This window comes from Bos indicus x Bos taurus, chromosome 1 (assembly GCF_003369695.1).
Source record: "Bos indicus x Bos taurus breed Angus x Brahman F1 hybrid chromosome 1, Bos_hybrid_MaternalHap_v2.0, whole genome shotgun sequence".
Lineage (NCBI taxonomy): Eukaryota > Metazoa > Chordata > Mammalia > Artiodactyla > Bovidae > Bos > Bos indicus x Bos taurus.
The window spans coordinates 66,452,977-66,476,755 of record NC_040076.1 but is presented as its reverse complement, the minus strand read 5'-3'; the positions used below and the strand labels follow the sequence as shown (position 1 = coordinate 66,476,755).

General features: G+C 41.4%; 1 protein-coding gene across 3 annotated transcripts in view; it reads right to left on the bottom strand.

Moving 5' to 3' along the window:
• Positions 1-23,779, bottom strand: part of CASR (calcium sensing receptor) — an 89,359-nt gene that overhangs the window by 7,179 nt on the left and 58,401 nt on the right. For all 3 annotated transcript variants that reach the window (XM_027533910.1, XM_027533993.1, XM_027534074.1), the window contains exons 3-5: positions 22,449-22,755; positions 17,429-18,313; positions 3,776-4,006 (exon numbers count right to left, since the gene is read on the bottom strand). In XM_027533910.1, the coding sequence (XP_027389711.1) occupies positions 3,776-4,006; positions 17,429-18,313; positions 22,449-22,755 (1,423 nt within the window). The remainder of the gene's footprint in view (positions 1-3,775; positions 4,007-17,428; positions 18,314-22,448; positions 22,756-23,779) is intronic.

The following is a 23,779-nucleotide window of genomic DNA, read 5'->3' as shown; positions in this document are numbered from 1 at the left end:
GGAATCTCCACACTGTACACCTGTGGCGGATTCATGTTGATGTATGGCAAAACCAATATGATATTATAAAGTAATTAGCCTCCAATTAAAATAAATAAACTTAAAAAAAAGTAAAATAAGGGTGCTCAGTATCACCACTATTATTATATATTACACCAGAGTTCCTAGTTAGTGGAACAAGAAAAATATGGGCAAACAAATTGGAAAGGGCTAAAAAAAACTGTTATTTTTAATAATAATGCAGATAACATGCTTGTCCACATTAGAAATAATTGGAGAGCAGCCCCAGGCTAAAATGCCACAGACTGCCACTGTTAGCTGAGTTTCATTAGTTTTTCTTAAAAAAAAAAAAAAAAAAACTTCACCTTTTGATGTATGCTATTGGTTGATTTCTAGCTTCTTAAATGATTGTTTTTGACGATTTTGCCCAATCTACCATTGCTTCACCATTCGGAAATCCTGCTTCCATCTCAATCTTTGATCATGCCAGGTAACTGAGTATTTATTAGGTATTTACTACCTAACAGTCTATGTGTATCAGAGACAGTAAATATATCATAAGAATGCAAAAAGCATACCTTTCTTGAATTAGGGAGCAAGTCTTCATTTTTGTAGCCCCAGTTACAAAGCCTTGAATAACCCTTGATACATGGTAGGGTTCATACTATTTTCAAAACATCTCTTTAAGAAGACTATCCCCCTTCCCACTACTTGCTTAAACTGGAGACATCTTACAAAGTTAAACACATGGAAAGCAGTAAAATAATTATCATTGTTTCCAGCAAAAACGAAATAACTGGCTTGACAAGGAATTTTAAAACACTTGAACAGATGATCAGCAATATTTTCTAATGAAAGAGGAATAGAAGTGGCAATACCAGATCTGATGATCACCGAGACTCTCAGGGCCCTGGTTTGAAGGAAGGAAAGGATAAGCTACATCTATGAACACTGTGAACCGTGAACTTTCTGATGTTCAAGCTGGTTTTAGAAAAGGCAGAGGAACCAGAGATCAAATTGCCAACATCCTCTGGATCATGGAAAAAGCAAGAGAGTTCCAGAAAAACATCTCTTTCTGCTTTACTGACTATGCCAAAGCCTTTGACTGTGTGGATCACAATAAACTGTGGAAAATTCTGAAAGAAATGGGAATACCAGATCACCTGATCTGCCTCTTGAGAAATTTGTATGCAGGTCAGGAAGCAACAGTTAGAACTGGACATGGAACAACAGACTGGTTCCAAATAGGAAAAGGAGTACATCAAGGCTGTATATTGTCACCCTGTTTATTTAACTTCTATGCAGAGTACATCATGAGAAACGCTGAGCTGGAAGAAGCACAAGCTGGAATCAAGATTGCCGGGAGAAATATCAATAACCTCAGATATGCGGATAACACCACCCTTATGGCAGAAAGTGAAGAGGAACTAAAAAGCCTCTTGATAAAGGTGAAAGAGGAGAGTGAAAAAGTTGGCTTAAAGCTCAACATTCAGAAAACGAAGATCATGGCACCCGGTCCCATCACTTCATGGGAAATAGATGGGGAAACAGTGGAAACAATGTCAGACTTTATTTTTCTGGGCTCCAAAATCACTACAGATGGTGACTGCAGCCATGAAATTAAAAGATGCTTACTTCTTGGAAGGAAAGTTATGACCAACCTAGATAGCATATTCAAAAGCAGAGACATTACTTTGCCAACAAAGGTTCGTCTAGTCAAGGCTATGGTTTTTCCTGTGATCGTGTATGGATGTGAGGGTTGGACTGTGAAGAAGGCTGAGCGCCAAAGAATTGATGCTTTTGAACTGCGGTGTTGGAGAAGACTCTTGAGAGTCCCTTGGACTGCAAGGAGATCCAACCAGTCCATTCTGAAGGAGATCACCCCTGGGATTTCTTTGGAAGGAATGATACTAAAGCTGAAACTCCAGTACTTTGGCCACCTCATGCGAAGCGTTGACTCATTGGAAAAGACTCTGATGCTGGGAGGGATTGGGGGCAGGAGGAGAAGGGGATGACAGAGGATGAGATGGCTGGATGGCATCACCGACTCAATGGACATGAGTCTGAGTGAACTCCGGGAGTTGGTGATGGACATGGAGGCCTGGCGTACTTCGATTCATAGGGTTGCAAAGAGTCAGACACGACTGAGCGACTGATCTGATCTGATGAACACTGTAATGTTTGCTGTTATTATGTGCTTGTAAATTCACTGCAAATTCTACTGGATCACGATATGTATTTCATACACTGCTGGTCCAACTTTGTTGACATTTTATTTAGGATGTGACCACATCTATGTTTATAGATTGGCCTATAATTGCTTTTTCTTGTACTGTTATTGCCTGTTTTTGATATTAAGATTATATTAGCCTTTTAAAATGAGTTTAGTAGCTTTCCTTCTTGGCTTCTGTTAGGCTGTGAGTGGCAAAAACCTCAAAATAACAAAATAACAATGGTTCAATCTACACCAATTAGAGACAACTGTGTGCATCAATGGAGGTAAAAGATAACCTGGATGAGTCAACAACAGCAGGGGACAGATAATAAATAACACAGCTGATCAATTTAGACTGTAGTCAATTGATACTTGTGATAATTTAGACAAGAGTATATTTAATGGACAGAGGAACATACCCTCTGGAATCCCCAAAGCTCTATTTGAAAAAGGGTCATGACATGTTTATAATTGAGAATTCATTCTCTGAGATAGAAACTATAAAGACTTGCATACTGTGGATGAGATTTGCTATCTATAGGAGAACTTCTTATAGGTAACTTATCCTTTAAATTGAGAAACAGTGAAATTGTAGTATCTCATCAGAAACCCATCAACCTATGAAGCATTTGGTAAAAAGATGAAGTTGAATTTTTGGTCATGTCATAAAAAGTGGTCCAGGATACCCAAAGGTGATAATAGAAAGTGTTAGTCCCTCAGTTGTGTCTGAATCTTTGTGACCCCATAGACTGTAGCTCACCAGCCTCCTCTGTCCATGGGATTTTCCAGGCAAGAATACTGGAGTAGGCTGCCATTTCCTACTCCAATAATAGAAAGGCAAATGCAAAGAGAAATGTAGCAGTTCTCATCCAGGCTTTTTGGAAGAGTTAGAGAGGATGCCCGGTCCAGGGTTTGTTCCTACAGAGGATCTGGGTCCTTAGAATATACTGTATTCTAGGACACAATTATTGTAGAATGGTTATTATTTCAGCCTATCATGTATCTTTTCCTTAAGTGCATATTCACTGGGAGTAATGTGCCTCTGGTTATTAATCAGGCTTCTAGATGAAGTGATACCTCATGGAAGGAGGCCATGATCACAGTCACAAGCATCCTCCTATTTGCTACAGGTCTCCCATAGAAGGAGAATAAATTGTCCTTTTGATTTATAGGCCAGTCCTAAGCTATTTTGGGTAACAGGGAGCTACCTCTGTATGAATTGTCCATGCCCTGTCTTGAGTGATGCTTGTGTTTGCTTAAATATTTTGCTCTGGTTGGGGAAAGTTTTAGCCAAAGAAACTATTATTAGCCATGGAGTCAGATTTGTAAAGAATAAAATTGTTTCAATACAATAAGCATGGGGCTCTGGTTCTGAAAATTCTCTTTAGGACTCTAAACACTCATGGATTTCACAGGGAATCCTGACAACGCAGTTAGTGAATTGATGGAAGTGGACTCGTGATTCTGCAACTCCAGTGGCAAAACCCAAGGCCCTCCCAAAGCCCAGCACAGTTTCTTCCCGTGGTGGAGGCATCTAGCATCCTGATGGACAGCACATACCTCCCTTGAGAATCCACTCCACAGAATTTTTTCATCATTGATGAAGAGTCTCTCTCCTTTCTTGGCATAGACATTGTAATATCCAACTTCCTTAAACACTATGGAGCCGTCCTCTGGGGAGAGGTGCCAGTTGATGATGGAATAGTTCCCTGCCAGGTCTCCACATTCATCGAAAGTTACTTGCTCCCCCATATTGCTGGTAAAATTTAGGTGCCGCAGGTGTTTCAGGACCTAAAGAACAGAGATGAATACTCTTAACACAAACCACAAGGCTGCCACATACGGTTATGTAGGTTGCACAAGGACAGTAAGCTATCTTGTTTACAAAGTGCAAGGGACATGACTTGAGGAAGAGGCACCTTTTTGTAATTTATACTAAGGTACTTAGATGTGTTAGTGGCAGCCTTGGTAAGCCATGAGCTTTATTTGGTATGCGAATTGTGTCAGATGGTCCAAAAAGTTGTTTGGGTTTTTCATAAGATGTGACGGAAAAACCCCAATGAATTTTTTGGTCAACCCAACAACTGGGGTAGGAAACATTTTCTTGAAGTCAGAAAAGGAAAAGGAATACATCTTGCCATGGAACTGGCCAAATCAAGGCTTTTACAGGTGCAGCATCATCTGGTGGTGCCCAGGAGGGAAAGGGTTGTAAGCCAGAGCCATCCCTGGTGTCTTCTGAGATGGGCTTTGGAAAGAGTAAGTACTCTTACACTCTGCACCATCTTTCTCTAAGCTACTGCTTCTGTGGAAGTGTCCTGCTGCCAAAGTTCACAGAGAGAAGGGTGGAAGGAAGAAGGAAAGAAGGCTATGAGCGGAGCTTTGGCCATCACTGCTATAATCATGGCCAGTTATGGGGTGTTATGAGTCACAAAGCCCTTGTACAAAAAATTAATGATAATAATCACCAAACCTTACTAGTCATTTTATTACCTTTGAGGCACAATGCTGAATGCTTTATATTTGTTATCTAATCTTCACAACAAATAGTACTATTAACCCTCATTTTGGGACTTCCCCAGTGGCTCAGTGGTAAAGAATCTGCCTGCAAAGCAGGAGACACTGGTTCAATCCCTGGGTGGGGAATATCCCCTGGAGGAGGAAATGGCAACCCATGCCAGTATTCTTGCCTGGGAAATCCCAGGGACAGAGGAGCCTGGGGGGTGGTGGGGAGGGCTACAGTCCATAGGGTTGCAATGAGTCAGACACGACTGAGCATGCATACACTCCCATTTTACTGATGGAGAAACCGAGGAAACAGGAAGTAGCTAGGCCCGAGTACACAGCTAAGAAGTGCTGCCAAGCCTGCACTTGTATTGGCTCTGCTCCACTGCATCGTTAGGCTCCTGCCTCTGCTTCTTGTGCACCCCTGACTTGGGTCAAGAGGAAGCAGTGGGCACTCAGCAGCTTATCTTTCATGTGGGAACTGCCCAGGGCCAGGAGGTCACTGAGGCACCGAGAGAGAGTGATACATACACACAGTCCAGACGGGAGAGTAGGGGTGCTCACTTAACACTGTGCCTCGTGACTACAGGGCTTTCTCACTCTCTGGCTCTGAGTGCGTTTCCTCACCAGCAGGATGAGAGGGCTGGGCCCTAGAGACTGCAGGAATCTCCAAGTTCTAGTTTGAACTTCTCTCTGTTCTATGCTGTGGTGGCCCTAGGAATACATTTAGAAGTACCTCTCCCATTTAGCATAACTTTTAAGGTACATGAAAAACCAGCATCCAATCTGACACCAAGAAAATCTGGGCCCTATTATCCACGTGTGTGATGAAGGAAGGGCAGCTTTCATCTTCTACTCCACTCTAGAGATGATACAGCTTTAAAAAAAAAACAATTTATATCTGTATTTGACTGTATTTTAAAGCCAACATCTATTGTAAGGAAAATTAAATAAAGAAAAGGAGCCACCCGAACTTGCTCATAAACAGCCCTGGGGTGAGTGTGGGGACCGAGAATGTGGCTGGCCACATGTGCATAGAGACACAGCACCTGGGCGCCTCAGTCACCTGCTGTCTGTGTGGTGACCCCTTTAGTGCTCTCATTGCTGCCCTGGTGGAAGTTGGCTGCTCTGGTTTTTGTCCCAGGCTTGTGGGGGATGGGGATCCCTCACTCCTTACTGCCTGGTTCATTTGCTTTGCAACCAGAGCTGCTGAGTTATCCTCAAAAAATAAATAAATAAATAAAAGATGGAGAATGAATCCTACTAAGGATGTTCTCCCAAACCTTCCTCAATGATCACCAATCTTACATTTTCCCTTCATTTTTACTGAGCCCTTAAAGTAGTCCTCAGAGAGATGGTGCCACAGACATGCTCCTTTCCTATATTAGGTATCTCCAGCTCTCCTCCCTTGGCCCCCTTGCTCTCAGGATGACTTGTACACAGTGAGGGTACATCCTTTTGTTTCTACTCAGATGTCCTGACACATCTCCTTCTCTCCGAGGAACATGCATTCCTTTCTGCTCTATAAGACTGACCCCTCATGCAGCACTCAGAACCTCATTCTTCCCACCTACTCTGGAACTTTTCTGACATGACCAGCCCACCCTTCTCCATTCTATAACTATGCCTCTCCTACTTCCTAGTGGGGATCGTCCATGGTTTAGACGAAACGTGCTTCAAACTTCTCTAGGTACCTTCCAAAGCCTTTCATACTTTGGTCCCATGTATCTACCACTACCTGTCAGTGCAAATGTTTTATCCTTGTCATATCCTTTCCACATGTCATGCTAACTCTGTCTTTGCCCTGATCTGCATAAAAGGTAAGAAGAGTGACGAGAGAGGGGACTACTTCTTATTTACACTTCCTTTCTGCCAGGCATTGTACTAATGCTTTGCACACATCATCTCATCTGACCCTCATAACACATCTATGGATAGGGACTATTAATATCTTCATTTTATAGATGAGGAAACTGAGGCATGGAGAGGTCAAGAAACTCATTGAAGTCATAAGCTAGAAAGTTCTCCAGCTGTGATTTAAACTTGTGCTTTTCTGCTACACTCTCTAGACACCAGTATGAATTGTTGACAGCATGGATGGCAAGTATTTGTCAGAAATATTTCCTCATTAAATATATTTTTTAAAAACATCATTCTTGTTTGAAGAATACTTTAAAAGGCATATGCAACAGTAAAGATAGATTATTTAGCATACATTTTCTTTTGCCTATGCAAGTTTCAATTCCTTGGTTCTTATTTTCCAGACAATTAGCTCCTCCTCTACTTTTCTCAGTCTACAGCTTCTCTGCAAGAAACTCTCTGGGCAACAGTGGGTGAATTGGAAGGGGAACTGGAATAAGATCATTTCACAATTAAATGGTCATCTTCCACGTTAATCAGACTGGACAGAAAAGTGACTCAAAGATCATCACTGTCTATAATTATTCTGTATTGTTGTTGGCATAGGCTAGTGATTTCTAGCATATCCTACCTTAAAAGAAAAGGGAACCAATCAAAATCATTAAAGAAATTTTGATTAAAAAACTCATTGTAGGGGCTTCGCTGGTGGTCCAATGGCTAAGACTCTGTGCTCCCAATATTAAAAACTAAGTTATATGTCAATTAAAAACCCATTGTAAATTCAAGGTTATATTTTTATACTGTTAGAATCAATCAACAAACAAATATTTATAGAATATCTACTGTGTGATTTGAATTGGACTGTGGTAGTACAGGATGTCGGAGAAGGCAATGGCATCCCACTCCAGTACTCTTGCCTGGAAAATCCCATGGACTGAGGAGACTGGTGGGCTGCAGTCCGTGGGGTCGCTAAGAGTCGGACATGACTGAGAGACTTCACTTTCACTTTTCACTTTCATGCCTTGGAGAGGGAAATGGCAACCCACTCCAGTGTTCTTGCCTGGAGAATCCCAGGGATGGGGGAGCCTGGTGGGCTGCCTTCTCTGGGGTCGCACAGAGCTGGACACGACTGAAGCGACTTAGCAGCCTCAGCAGCAGCAGTACAGGATGTAGTAATAAAGTCCTCAAGGAGTTTACATATGGATTAGAGTGATAAGATATAAGACATATTAGATGATAGAGCCAATAGTGCAAGATAAAATACAGTTAATGCCTAACTTATGGGAATCAACTCTGAGCACAGAGGAATTCAGGGGAGATGGACATTAAAAGGGGCTTAATGCAGGCTTGAGGCATGGGAGAAATTTGGGGTGGTAAAGGACAAAGGAAAGGAAGGTGTTAAAGACAGTGGGCACAACATGGGCAAACAAAGTATTATGGGGGCAGTGAAGAGACCAACTTCTCAAAATCTGTCTAAGTGTTAGAGAACAAGAGGAAATAAAGTTGACAGGCAAAGGGCAGTCAAGGCAAAGAGACTAGATTTCATATCAAGAGGCATAGGATCAGGTAATAACAAGTGTTGATATGAATGAAGAGAAATTAGAATCTTCCATACACTACTGGTGGGGATGTAAAACGAAGCGGCTACTTTTGAAAATAGTCTGGCACTTTCTCAAAAAGTTAAGCATAGAGTTTCCATACAACCCAGCAATTCCACTCTTACGTATATACCCAATAAAAATGAAAACATAATTCCACGCAATAACCATACGTGAATGTTCATAACAGCAACATTCATAATAACTAAAAAGTGGAAACAGCCTAATGCCGACCAATTAGATGAATGGGTAAATAAAATACAAGCAGATACTATTCAGCCATAAAAATAAAGTACTGATAGATGCTACAACATGGATGAATCTCGAAATCATGCTAAGTGAAAGAAGCCAGTTGCAAAAGACCACATATTTTGTGACTTCACTTATATGAATGTCCAGAAATGTCCAAATATACAGATACAGAAAGTGAATTTGTGGTAATTTAAGAATGGGGGGAATGAGGTGAGAGGGAGTGATAGCTAAAAGGTACGCTGCTGCTGCTAAGTCGCTTCAGTCGTGTCCAACTCTGTGCGACCCCAGAGAGGGCAGCCCACCAGGCTCCCCCATCCCTGGGATTCTCCAGGCAAGAACACTGGAGTGGGTTGCCATTTCCTGCTCCAATGCATGAAAGTGAAAAGTGGAAAGTGAAGTCGATCAATCATGTCCGACTCCTAGCGACCCCATGGGCTTCAGTCTACCAGGCTTCTCTGTCCATGGGATTTTCCAGGCAAGAGTACTGGAGTGGGCTGCCATTGCCTTCCCCAAAAGGTGTGAGGTTTATTTTTTTTTTAACTTTTTACTTTATATCACAGTATAGTCGATTAACAGCATTGTGATAGTTTAATGTGTATGGCAAAGTGATTCAGTTATACAAAGGAAATGGAAAATGAGATTTCTTTTTGATACAGTGAAATGTTCTAAAATTGATTGCAGTTATGTCTGCACAACTCAGTGAATATACTAAAAACTGCTGACTTGTACATTTTAATAGGTGAATTGTATGGTGTATGAATTATATCTCAATAAAATCTGTTTCAAAAAAGAAAGCAAGGAAAGAGATTTAAAATATACAAATATGACTTCGCTGGTGGAGCTGACATTCAGCAGCAGGTAGAGACCTTCATACCAAGATGACCTCCAGGATACTTGGTGCTGAGAGTTTACTAAGGAGAGCTGGTAACTCTAGCCTCAGACGGGACAAGAGATAAAGATGGGCAGAGGTAAGACTTAGTGCAAACATCTTATCCAGAAAAGAAAGCACCCTGGGACCTTTGTGGCTGGAAATTTATTTTGTTGTTGTTGTTGTTTGGTTGCTAGGTTGTGTCCAGCTTTTTACAACTCCATGGACTATAGCCTGCCAGCTTCCTTTGTCCATGGAATTTTCCAGGCAAGAATACTAGAGTGGGTCGCCATTTCCTACTCCAAGGAATCTTCCTGACCCCAGCATAATAGAATAGATATTAAATCAATACTGCTGGGTTTGTCAAATGGTGCCTCAAATGAGGTTTTCACTGACCTGAGGATAGATGAGAAAAATAAGGCCAATGTGATATTAAAGAGTAAATAGGCAGGAGGACCATAAAAATTAGGTTTTTTTAATAAGACTTTTACGGTTGGAACTTAAAACTATATATTAAAAAGCAAAATATTTAAAATTATACTGTGGGATTAAGGGCCAACACAATTTCTCCTTTTGAGGTATAAATGTAACCTAAGTTCTTGTTTCTGATTTAAAAAGATAAACAAACCTTCTGAAAGTGAAAGTGAAGTCGCTCAGTCGTGTCCAATTCTTTTCGACCCCATGGACTGTAGCCTACCACACTCCTCTTCTGTGGTCTTTTTAGAAAATTGCAGTTAAATATTATATTTTGCATGTTATGTTCTTGGTTATAGGCAAATTTAATTCTCAGTAACCGTTAAAAAATGGAGTAAACTGACTATAAAACCCCTACCACTTTCTTGAGGAAAAAGAAAGTTGGAATCACCATAGAGTAATAATGTTGGAGTGAAAGCTGGGAGTTGCCGGAAGAGAAGGGTAAGTCCCAGACCACAGCTGTTCCATATAAGAATGATGAAGGGATCAATCAACACCTAAAATGCAGGACAGAAGTCTCTTAATATAGTGAGTGCCAGAATTATTCACTTGTCTGCAATAAAGTAATTCACAGTAATTACATAATGCATGATCCTTTATTTTTTAATAAAAAGGCCAAATATATTAAAAAGTAGTTCATTATGCATAGGCAGTGTCTTAAGCACTGCATGCATATTGACTAATGTCATCTCATAACAAACTCGTAAGTTTCAGATAGAGGCTTCTATTTCTCAGGTGAGGAAAATGAGGCACAGGCACATTAAGTGACTACTCAAGGCCATGAAGCTGTTAGGTAGCAAATGGGATTTAAATCCAGTTAGTCTGGTGCTTGCACAGAATCAGACACGACTGAAGTGACTTAGCATGCATGCCTGCATTGGAGAAAGAAGTGGCAACCCACTCCAGTATTCTTACCTGGAGAATCCCAGGGACAGAGGAGCCTGGTGGGCTGCCATCTATGGGGTCACACAGAGTCGGACATGACTGAAGTGACTTAGCAGCAGCAGCAGTCTGGTGCTAGAGTCCGAACTCTCCGACATTACAATATATACTACCTATATAAGGGTGCTGTGTGCTGTGCTAAGTCGCTCAGTTGTGTCTGACTCTTTGTGACACCATGGACTGTAGCTCACCAGGCTCCTCTGTCCTTGGAATTCTCCAGGCAAGATTACTGGAGTAGGCTGCCATGCCCTCCTCACCTATAGAGGTATAGGAGTCAGATTAAATCGCCTAGCTATTAGGTTGTCTATCTCTAGCTACAACAGTGTGACTAATGTGAAATTTAGGTTGAGAAGATGGACATATTTTAAAATGGGATAGTAGAGACATGTATAATGCTGGTGGAGACACAAGAGGCAGTAACTGGAAGTGTTCCAAACTGAACGGCATTCAAATCTCCGTGCATGACCTGCCCTCCCTTGGAGACTTTCTGTTGTTTCCCCTATTTAATCAGCTTTATTGACATATAGTTTACGTAGGATAAAATGCACCCATTTTAAGTGTAGAGTTCTGAGTCTTGGTGAATATGTATGCCTGTGTAACTACCACTACTGTCACCCCAGAAGGCTTTCCTGATGTTCCTTTCAAGTCAACCTTCACCCCATTTGCAGCCCTGGGTCACTGCTGATTTGTTTTTTTTCTATCATTAGAGATAGAATATCATATAAATTGCACAAACAGTTTGTACTCTGTTTTTTTCAATATGGATTTTTTTCATGATGTTTTTGTTATTCATCTGTGTTGTTATATTTGCCTTTGCATTTGACATTTCCTTCAAGGAATAGATCCTTTCCATACATCGTACTGTGCTGTGCTTAGTCGCTCAGTCATGTCTGACTCTTTTCGACGCTATGGATGGTAGCCTGCCAGGCTCCGCCGCTGTCCATGCGGATTCTCCAGGCAAGAATACTTGAGTGGGTTGCCATGCCCTCCTCCAGAGGATCTTCCCAACCCAGGGATCAAACCAGGGTCTTCTGCATTGCAGGCGTATTCTTTACCATCTGAGCCACCAGGGAAGCCCTCCATACATCTTATCCATCCTTAAAGGTCCATTCAGATATCATTTACTTTCTCCTCACTTCAGATATCCTGACTTGCACAGTACTGTAGTGTTTCATCCTCATAGCAGGTATATAAGTAAGATAACATAAGTGTTGCATTTTTGTAGTCAAAACTTGCACCTTGTCCATTAATAATCAATTATCAGTTTATTAAGTCATGTCTTCAAGTCATCTCTTTAGGCATCTTTAATATTTCTTCTGGTATATTGACTTGCAAGTTAGGTACTCAAGCACCTGATTTTCTGGATCATATCAATAGCTTTTGTATCAGCAGAGGGAGAGATGGAAACCATTTCACCCTTAAACGCAATGATAGGGAATCTTTACTGTCAATTCTTTTTATTTTATTTTTTTTAAGTCTTCTGGTGTGGGCCATGTTTAAAGTCTTAACTGAATTTGTTACAATATGACTTCTGTTTTTTTCATGTTTTGGTTTTTTGGCCAAGAGGCATGTGGGATCTTAGTTCCCTGACCAGGGATTGAACTCACACCCTGTGCCCTGGAAGGCAAAGTCTCAACCACTGGACCGCCAGGGAAGTCCCTGATAGGGAATCTTTAAAGTGATAATCACTGACCCACAAAAAGGCAAATAAGTTAAAAAATAATTTAGATATTTCCCCCAGAGAAAACACTCTTCTTTTAGAATTTTATTTTATTTTTTAATTTTTATTTTCTTTTTGGCCAAGCCATGCAGCTTGTGGGATTTTAGTTCTCTGACCAAGGATTGAACCCTAGCCCTCAGCAGTGAAAGTGTGGAGTCCTAACCACGGAACTGTTGGGGAATCCCCACACAGACACACTTTTTTTTTTTTGAGAATTTTAAAAGAAGGAACTAATAGTTCCATTAAAAAATGAAATACAAATTTTACTTGAGATTATAATTCTGTGTAATATGCTTCTAAATTATTTTATCTGGGGAGAAATATGAGAAAGAGGGCTTCCCTGATGGCTTAGCAGGTAAAGAATCTGCCTGCAATGCAGGAGACACAGGAGATATAGGTTCAATCCTTGGGTTGGAAGAAAAAGAAAAAAAAAAACTGAAGGAAAGACTTAAACATAGAAGATAATATATAGACAGAAACTGACAGAGTCAAAAAGAAAACTAAATGCCAAGAAAGGCATCCTAGAAGAAGGACCATGCATCACTTATTATGTATTATTATGTATCGTCTATTGTGTGTATTATCATGCATTATCTAGTATGTGGTAATATTTCCATCTTGTGGCCTTTTGGGGTATTTCCTCTTAAGGATTTTAAAGTCAAATTATTGTTCATTATAAGCATAAATGGGAATCACCTCTTGGTATGTACTCTAAAGTTCAATTGAATTAAGCCAAAGACTAGAAACTAGACTTTCCAGCATGTACATATGACATAACTTCTTAGCACAGAGGGAAAATGGGATGGACTGCATGAAGCCCTCTGTTCACAAAAACGAGGGACAGCTCACATAGAGAAGAAGAGTCTATTGCTTCATGGCCACTTCCTGTGCTGAATGTAAGGAAATCCAGGAACAATTCCTTTCTCTAACCTCAGTCATGTTTTCTTATTTCCCCTCTACTGCCTCTGGCTCTTACCTCAATTCATCCCCTCCCTCCCAGACCCCAGTGGTACCAGCAATTCCTAGAAAGATGAATTCCATTTGACTCTTGTTATCACCACCATTCTTTCATCATGCATACCTTTATTGGGGCTGTGTTACTCGGCTTATGGGATCTTATTTCCCCAACCAGGAATTGAACCTGGGCCCCCACAGTGAAAGTATCCACTCCTAACCACTGGACCACCAGGGAATTCCCATGCATGCCTATTTTTGACTAGTAAGTGGCTGGTATAAGGTGGGAGAAAGCAGGAACCGTGCCTTGTGCACAATCATCCTGAAAGAAGGAAGCAGGTGGTTCCTTACCTATTTATGTACATGATGTTCCATTCAAATTTGATTATTAAATCAAATTTAATATGCTCATTCAATCAGAGTTTAGACTGTCCTGGGAATGTGACCCAAGCTCATCCAATCAGCGTCTAGAATATCCTGGCCAGAGTCATTGATTCAAGGCTGGGTTGTTGGGTTGAATAATTGTCTGCAAAGGACTCTCTCTATGTTGTGTTGTCAGGTCAAATCAACTAGATTGCTATTCATTCATTCATTTTTTTCTACACATATTCAGGTGTCAGAGGTTCTAGACCCAGTGCTGAACAATACAGACATAGTTCCTGCTTTTATGAAGCTCAGAGAACAGCAGAGGAGTCAGAGGGAAGAGAAAGCTGAGGAGTTGTGAGAGGAGGCCTTGGGGGTGTCTGTGGAGGTCAGGAGGGAATTGTATGCTGGGTGCTGTTACCTGTTAGTGTTACTTTAAAGGCATATGACTTGACTGATAAATTTTATGGGGAGAAAAGATCAACAAAAGAAGAAAATTGTGATTGACCTTATTTAACTAGGGCTCCTCTTCCCTGGTGGCTCAGAGGTTAAAGCGTCTGCCTGCAATTTGGGAGACCTGGTTTCGATCCCTGGGTTGGGAAGATCCCCTGGAGAAGGAAATGGCAACCCACTCCAGTAGTCTTGCCTGGAGAATCCCATGAACGGAGGAGCCTGGTGGGCTACAGTTCACACGGTCGCAAAGAGTTGAACATGACTGAGCGACTTTACTTTCACTTATTTAACCAGAAGTTTTGTTGATAAGAATCTATTTTGGTCAATTGAGGAGCTGTAGAAGATTAAATTGGGTCTATATAAATGGTAAAAGTGAAGAAGAAAGAATGGTCAGAAAGTGTGTGTGTGTGTGGTGGTGGTGAGGGGTATAACTAGAATAGACTTCCAGAAGAAAGAGAATTTTGAAAAAAAGTTAAAAGTTCATGGTGGACAATGACAGAGGAGACAAATATTGACAGCTCTTCAGGTACAAGTACTATGCCCAAAACTAGTAAGTGCTTTGCGGGGAGGTATGAGGCAGATTGGCTTAGAAGAGAATTGAGAGAAGGTGGGGGTGGAATTCCAGGATTAGACTGTATAGATTGTACAGGTGATATGTTTCCATGCAGGTGTTAATAATGAGAGTGAATAATTGTTGGTCCATCTCCTGACAGACCGAGACATGGCGAAGATCTTAAATTGCAGAACGCCCACCCAACCACTGGGTTCCTGAGGCTTAAAGGAGACTTTACAGCAAGCACACAGGACACTTTGCCCAATGCCCACATGTTGCTCCTCCCCAGAGCACTGACCCTATTTTCCTGTCTCCTCTCCTGGATTGTACCAGACCTCATGTGAACCAGGAGGACATATACTTACCTGTCCTAGGGTCAGCTGAGGTGTCTGTGTAGTGGCTACTCTTTATTTTTGCCACTTAGCTTTTCTTTCCTCCTCCTTTTGCTAATAGCATTCTGATTGCCCTTTGGGGATCCAACTCCCCTCTTATGCTCAGTCTAAGTAGTTTGGGAGAACTCCATTACTAACTTCATGAATGGACTTGTGATCTCAAGCTGTCTAACCAGTGTGGTTTCTAGGACTTTTCCAAGAAATCCTGGGAAGTAAGGGTAACCTAGCAGTAAGGATTTTATGAGCCTGAAGCTGCTGCAGAGGTGGAAAACTGCTAACCCCAAGGGATAAGGAACAAAGAGATGAAGAGAGAGTCTAGTTTTACTTGGAGTCTTTCTGAGATTTTCAGTATCGTGAGATATTAATAATGTTTATGCTTTTGTTTAAGCCAGTTGGTTTGAATTTTCCACTGCATGAAACTGAAAGTCGCACTCTTGACTATAGCTTGATTCTTTTTTTTTCTCATATGTCTGTTTCAGCCTTGAACATCCAGATTTGACTTCCTTGTCTGGGAAAAGCGTCATTTAACAGCAGACCTGTCAAACTACCCACTGGAAGCCTCTTTCCCCTTCAATCCCACCCTGGGATTTTTCTTTAGGGTTTTTTTTTTTTTAACCCATAGGCTTCTCAGGAAGGAAAGGAAGAAGGAGAAGGAGACATGAAAGGGAAGAGAGAAAGACACTAGTATTTACTAAAAGATGGTCTATTCTTCTTTCTTGAAACTCCACTCCTTAATATCATGGTTTCTAAAGTCTTTTTTTTTTTTTTAAGTGTGTTTTTATTTTTTATTTATTTTATTTTATTTATTTATTTTTTATCTAAAGTCTTTTTGATCTTTGACCTTCATTAGAGCTCCTTTTTCTTTGTCAGGCAGTGTGTGGGGTGCAATGTGAGGAAGGAAACGTTCAGTCCCTCATAACATTTAGCCAACAGTGATGTCTGAGTGAGACTTTTCATACACGAGGGCTGAGAACCTGTAGGTCCTCCTGGCTCATTCTACCAGCCTAGACAGTCACTCCTTATTCTATGAGAATTGCTAAAGTGACGGACATAGGATGTACACCCTTTGTTTCTTGGCAACTTTTCCCACGGGTTTGAGGTGGTTGGGTTCTGTATGTAAAGCTATTTTCATTATCAATTTTTACCCAGTTTATTGATTAATTTGAGGCATGTTGGACTCCTACTTAAAACAATCACCACCTGTTCAGAGTTTGAAAATTTACTAATTGCTTTCACATAGATCATCTCATTTCCTTTTCCAAAAAACTTGGGTGGAAAGTAGGCTGGGTATTACGGTCATTTTACAGATGAAGAGACTGACTTAGAGCGGTGTCTTTCCTGAGATGATGCAGACAGTAAAAGGGAGAACCATAGCTGAAGCTAGATGCTGAGTCATTCGACCCATATTCAGGGTTCCACACTCTCCCCTCACTACCCTCTCATCATGAGCTCTGATAGTTTAGTCTATCAGAGGAAAATACAAAGAGAGCATAAAACATGGTCTGACTGAAAAATCAAAGTACATATGCAAGACATGAATGGCTTCATGGGATATGTCAGGTCAGACTCTGATCTTCAGAAGCTCTATGAAATAAAAGAAAATTATGTCTCTCCTGTGTATAATTCAAAAATACAAAACAAGTCTAAAGAGTAGAGGTTCCACTGAAGTTTGGATTATTTTTTATGATAACTACTTCAGGGCTTCTTTTTGAAATATCCAGCATCTTTTTAAGAAGAGTTTTTTTTTTTTTTTTTTCTTCTGTGCCCTTGATTTACTTGTGTCCTAAGCTTAGTTGACTTTCTTGGGGTCCAACACATTATATTGTGAGTAATATAAAGGCAAAAGAGGTGGCTGAACATAGTGACACTAATTTTATGGTTTTATGCCCCTTAGCATATGGGATATAATAGGTACTCAAGAAATATTTGTTGTCTACAAGGGAACAATATCTTTAATTTAAGCACTATAAAGACACTCCGCCCAGTACTAAATCTGTCCTGGGATATTTAAAGATATTTAGGGACCATAGTCCAGGTATTTTGAACCACTAGCCTAACAAATAGCTGAGCTCAAGGCTTGAAACAGAGAATCAAATTAAATTACTGTCAGTTTTCAGAAGTCAGTTGCCCAGATGTTTGAAAAGGATATTTGACTCCAAGGCTACATCCAGTGACCTCATTCAGGTATTGACTTTTTGAGGTAACCACTTTAATCTGTCTTGCTTGGATCAGTCCAACTCTGCTTATTACACAGTGAACTGCTATCTAAGAGAAGGAGGTACCTGCCAAGCTTCAACCTTCTTGATATCTGCGCAGGAACCGTTGGTGAAGAGCCCTCTCCCAGGTATGCAGGTGTATATATCTTGTAGGGCATGAGCAATGGAGTAGACGGCTAAGTAGACGTTGTAGGATATCCGTAAATGTGTATAATCCATGTAAGGAGTCTCGACGCTGCTGATGTTCTCCTCCCCAGTGCACAGAGGTCGGAAGGCACTGGAACTATTGCTTAGCCTGGCACCTCCTTCTTCGTGACCTCTCAGGAAGGTGTCCACGGGTAATGGGCCTTTAGCACCCTCTTGCAGGTGGCAGTTAAATGTTTCTTCCCAAAACTCCTTGGCAAAACCATTGTGGACAGACTTCCTGGGGTGGACTTTCTGCAGGAATTCCCGGAAACCTGGGATCTGCCCAGCTTTCAAACCAAACCCAATGGTGCCTCCGACCACATGGAAATACTCGGGCATAGCAATCAGGGAAGAGCTGGCCCAGGCCTCGCTGGCCAGCCAGATCCTGCCTGTGATATTGCGCCGGACGATCTCTTTGATGAGGGGTTCCAGGTCTGGGCCGCTGGAGAAGACGACAATGACTTTGGCGGTGGAATTCTGGATCACCTCCACCACCTGCTGGATCTTTTCCTCATCAGAGTATTGGGAGATGAGCTCGCTGAAGTCGATGCAGATGTCCCTCTCCTCAGCTTCCTCTCGAAACTTCTCGATCCCTGGCCGGCCATAGTCATCGTCAGCTGCAATTGTGCCCACCCAGTTCCAGCGGAAGTACTCGATGATGTCAGCCATGGCTGTGGCCTGGTGTTCATCATTGGGTATGGTGCGGAGGAAGGACTTGAATTGATTCTTGTTGCTGAGGAGTCTGCTGGAGGAGGCATAGCTGACCTGGAGAGAATACAGATTGAATGAGTGAGGGAAGTGCCAGGTGGACCACAAGGTGGTGTGGAGGAGAATCTTTGAGCATTCACTGATCTAATACATCAGACATGCTGGCCATGCTGGCCACTGCAGACAGAATAAAAGCGTGAGGACAACCAGAATCTGTTCCTCTCCAGTGTGAGCACTCAAGCACCTGCCAGTCTATCAAGGAGCATTCTAATTTCTAGTAGGTGATCCTTCACATTGCTCCCTTCAAAATGGGTCTGGGACTTCCCAGGTAGTCTAGTGGTTGGGAATCCACCTGCCAATGCAGGGACAGGGGTTCGATCCTCGGCTAGGAAAGATTCCACGTGCCCTGCCTGGGGCAACTAAGCCCCTGAGCCACAACTACTGAACCCGGGCTCTAGAGTTCTTGAAGATGCAACTCCTGAAGCCTGCACACCCAAGAGCAAGTGTTCTGCAACAAGAGAAGCCACCATAATGAGAAAACCACGCACCACAACTGGAGAAAACCTGTGTGCAGGAACAAAAACCCACCATAGACAAAATAAATTAAAAAAAAAAGGATCTGGCTATAAAGTCAACTCAACAACCATAGGATCTGCTTATCCTGTATGCACTGTTCCATAATTTTTCCTTTCTCTGTGCTTCTTCATTGGTTACAATAGCTCCATGTACATATCTTCTGTCTGTGGGGTCCACACTCTCATTTGAATATTTTAGCTTCCCCTTTACTATAATGAAGACTTTGTCCGTGACTCACTTCTGGAAGGAGTCAGGTTCCCTTTGGATTATGAACCTAAGGCTCTTTAGAGGAGCCCCAGGGGTTTCCCTTTCTTATCTGCCTAGTTTCTCTCTTCTAGTCTCCAGCTATTCCCTCTCTTTCTTCCCCTATCTTCCCACCTACTCTACCCCTACAGTACTTTAGACAAAAGTACCCACAATTGCAGTCATTTCTAAGAACTGCTTATCATTTAGGCTCAATTAGCCATTTAGGTTTATTAGGCTCAATTCCCCTTCATCACAATACCAATGAGGCGCATGACCAAATATAGTCAGAAAAACATCCTTTCCTGTCCTGGCTTCTCAGTGAGCTCAACCACCACTGAGAGCCCTTTCCTCTGCAGTTTCAGGTGGTGGTCGAGGCCGCTTGACAGACTTTTTAAAAAAAATATTTATTTATTTATTTGGCTGTACTGGCACACAGGGTCTTCAGTCTTTAGTTTTGGCATGTGGGATCTAGTTCCTCGATCAGGGATCAAACCCGAGCCCCCTGCATTGGGAGCTTAGACTCTTAGCCACTGGACCACCAGGGAGGTCCCTTGACAGGCTTTTGATGCGGGTCTCCAAAACTTGGAGAGGCTGAAAAACACCCTGGAGAAGCTGTCTTGATGTATTTCCACTTTCTAGGACATAGCCAGTTCTATATTTGAGCATGGGAGTGGGTCACCAACAACTGAAAGCCAAGAGCTTTGGTGGTAAAAGATCTTTGCCTAAAGGGGTATCCAAATACCATGTAAAGCATTCATTAGTGCAGAGCTTCCAATTTCTTTTCACCTTATGGCAAGGTGGGGAGAATGGAGGAGAGTGACCAGCTCTGACCACCCTAGACCCCACCGACCATCCCAGACCCAGAGAGGATTAGTGTCTTAGCTCATCTGCAGCACCCTTGGGTATTCTGGCTCATCAGTGAGGAAGTTCCAAGTTACTGGACCATTTCTTCTGAAGGACAAAGCATTTTTTACACTAAATGGAACTTCTCAGAAATGAGGGAATGGTAAGAGCTTTGATTTTGGGAATTATAATGTGAAAGTGACACTTTTTTCTTTCACTGAAACAACCTCCTTCCTGTTCTACTATGAGATCTCATCAGGCAGGTAGTTAGATTAATTGTTGAGATGCTATTGTTTTTAGAGAGCTCCATTTGCAGATTAAAGTGACAGAAAAGTCTATTCAGGCCTTTTGTAAATTCATTCATTATTGTTCACTTCTTGATCTTCTTTTGAAAAATGGGCCAAAAGGGTTTCAAAGATTTAAAAATTACAAACAAACATATCCTTCATGGATATGTTTCTTTTAAAGAATGCATTTACAATATTGTCTACTTTTAGAAAGGCAAACTATAAAAGTGGGGATAAATACCACTTCATTACCCACTCCTCCCCCAAAAAAGCCCCTTAAAAACACACAAAACTTTTTTGTTGTAAGAGGGAAGAGTCTCATGAATGATTCAGAAAACTTCTAACCACAACTTTTTTCCAGCCAGCCCACTTGTTCCAGCCACTTGGTGGCGTGAGTGGCATTAGAAATACAACTGGGGCCTCTGTAATGGCACCCCACTCCAGTACTCTTGCCTGGAAAATCCCGTGGATGGAGGAGCCTGGTGGGCTGCAGTCCATGGGGTTGCTAAGAGTCGGGCATGACTGAGCGACTTCGTTTTCACTTTTCACTTTCATGCATTGGGGAAGGAAATGGCAACCCACTCCAGTGTTCTTGCCTGGAGAATCCCAGGGACGGAGGAGCCTAGTGGGCTGCTGTCTACAGGGTTGCACAGAGTCAGACGTGACTGAAGCGACTTAGCAGCAGCAGCAGTCCTCACCTTGCAGGGCAGTGGTTCCCAGTTCTGCTGTGTGTTAAACTCCTCTAGAGAGCTTTCAGAACTTCTGATGCCCAGGCCGCATCTCATGTTAATTAAACAAGGATCTCTGGTGGGTGAGTCCTAGTCATCAGTATGTTTAAACCTCTTGAAGTGATTCCAACATGCAGCCATGACAGAGAACTGGGGCCACAGATATACTTACATTGGTTTGACTGATAATCATTATGGTTTCCTCAACACTTTTAAAATTCAAGTTCAACTTAACTTGATCTTTCATCCAAACCACAGTGAATTAAAACCCTCCCCTTCATGTTCTTTATTTACTTGATGGCAATTACATCTTACATCTGTTGACCATGACAACTTGCTTTAACTGTGTTTTAAAGTATTACGGCACAATATGCCAAATATAAAGATGCATATTTGCATCTTGCCCAACACATTTACTGTTGCGGGCTTTGTTAGATCATTTTGGCACAAAGATTACAGAGCCAGGGTTTCCCCATGGGAAACACCTTTAATTCCCTGAAGTAAGGATTTGGGAAATGATGACAAGACTTTGTCAGTTGCCATGTATATAAAAAGGGATAATGGCTATCACCAAGGAAATGGAAACCTTCCAGCCTAGAAATGTCAATTAGCACAGGTACTCTTGCAAATTTTAAATACTAGATGTTGAAGAAAATAATTTAAAGTGTGATTTATAATTACATTTAAAAATTGATATCAGAGATGCAACCCAGTTGGGCTGATTCTCCCATCCACGGACATTTAGGTTGTTTCCAATTTTTCACTATTATAAAATGATGTCACAGACCTATAAATATTAACACGAAAAAAGGTTTGCTCTATAGACTTAATGGGAAAAAAATCAGGTCACAAAATGGCATTTAGAGTTTGCTGTCTTTTTTTGGTGAAAAAAAACATGCAACTTCGAACAAATATTTATTAAAGCAGTGAATTGTTAGTATCTGAAAGTGTAGACATCTATTTCCCTATCTAGGCTGAGCTCTTGCACAGTAGACACTGCTTATTCATATACATTGTACAAGTACTTGTTGAATGAAACAGGATATTTTCCAGTTCTAGAATGTGCAAGATAATGATTAAGTTCCGGCGAGAAAATATGCTCTACTTTCCTCTGAGCTAAACTTTCAGCCAGAGGAGAGAGAGACAGAGACTTTTCAGGGAATAGGATTTACGGTGGATATTTTTGGTTTGAAAGGTGGGATTTACAGCATTTGGTCTTACTCCTTTTAGGAAGGGCAGAAGAATGGCCATAAACACTAAAGTTAAAAAAAAAAGTTTTATGTTTGAAATAATTTTGGAAGAACTGTGAAGGTCTAGTAGATGTTGATGACTCTGGGGTCTCAGAAATCCCCAATGGTCATGATACAGATAATTAAAAGATCTTTGGTGCCAAAGTAATGCCAGAGAAAGGAAAATATAACAGCAAACTGTATCAACACTGGGTGTGGCATCCTCCGAGCCTGCTGTTCCTGATCCCTGCCCTCATCGCCCCATCTAAGGCAGCATGGGTACCTGGGGGATGTAGAAGAGCCCCAGCAGGTTGGCCACTGCTGTGGAGATGCCCGAGCCAGTAGCTCCCACCACTGCGATGGTAGAGGGGATGTGCTCTGAGCAGTTGCAGAACTCATCAAGGTTCAAAGAGTCAATTTTGTTCTGGGCCACAAAACTCAGGGTGGCCTCCAAGGCTTTAGAGACGGTGTTACAAGTGTCGAATATCCTGTATCCCAGGGTCATGTTGGGAAGAAGGGCTGGACTGCTGTTTATTTCCTCTATGGCAAATATCATAGCTTGTAACCAGCGAAATCCTCGGAAATTATACCTGGAAGAAAGAAGAAATGGAAGAAAGCAAGAGGCTTTCTGGTCAACTTTTTTAGAGTACAGACCGGGCAAAGCTGGGTTTGAACCTGCTCTGTAACTCTAGTTTCATGACATTGCCTTTTCTGAGACTCAAAGTCCTCTCTGTAAAACAGGGATAACACCTACCTCAGAGGGAGGCTGTGAATATGAGATAACTACACAAAATTCTCAGTGTGGTGCCTCACACAAAGTTAGGAATCAATAATAACAAGGACTGTGGTTAGTAATAGAATGAATCATTTTTTCTGTATCATCCAGTAAAGAATTTGAAGTAGCTGATATGAAGTATTTTAATAACAGTAATACAGAGATTTTAAAAAAAAGGATCAGTGAAAATATAAATAGATTAGGATTTTAACACATAGGAACCTAAAACTAGTTTCAGGTTTGCAGTCACAAATTTAAACTATGACATTTCTGGAGGTTGAAGGGGAAAGAGAAATGAGTGATCTCATCTTCATAAACAAACAAGCAAACACATATTATGCGTAGGAAGCTGTTCACAAACAGTGGTTACTTCTGGGTGGTAGAATGATGAGTTTTAACATCGTGCTTTTTCTGGTCTCTTTTATACTTTGTATTTTTAAAAATGAGCATGCATTACTTTTCAAAGAACATTATTTTAAATAAAAATCAGGCAAATGAACAAAGAGAAATAGGGTCCATGACATAGGTTTTGCCCTCCCAGGACACAGCACATAGTGAGAACTTGGTAAGTGTTCTCGATCTGTATCAGTGCCCAGAGAAGAAAACCTAACGATTTCGCAGGTTCTCTCTTTGTATTGTGGGTTTCATGACTTGAACTCAGTGGCAGGGGGAAAGAAATATAAGCTGTTATACTTCACTGTATCAGTTAGCTTCCCAAAGTTCCTGGTCTAACTTTTAACGTGACATTTTCTCTTAGTAATATTTCTTCATATTTCCTTCATTTGTTTATTTTTAAACCTGAAAAGTTATGAAGACATATTATACAATTTTTCATTACA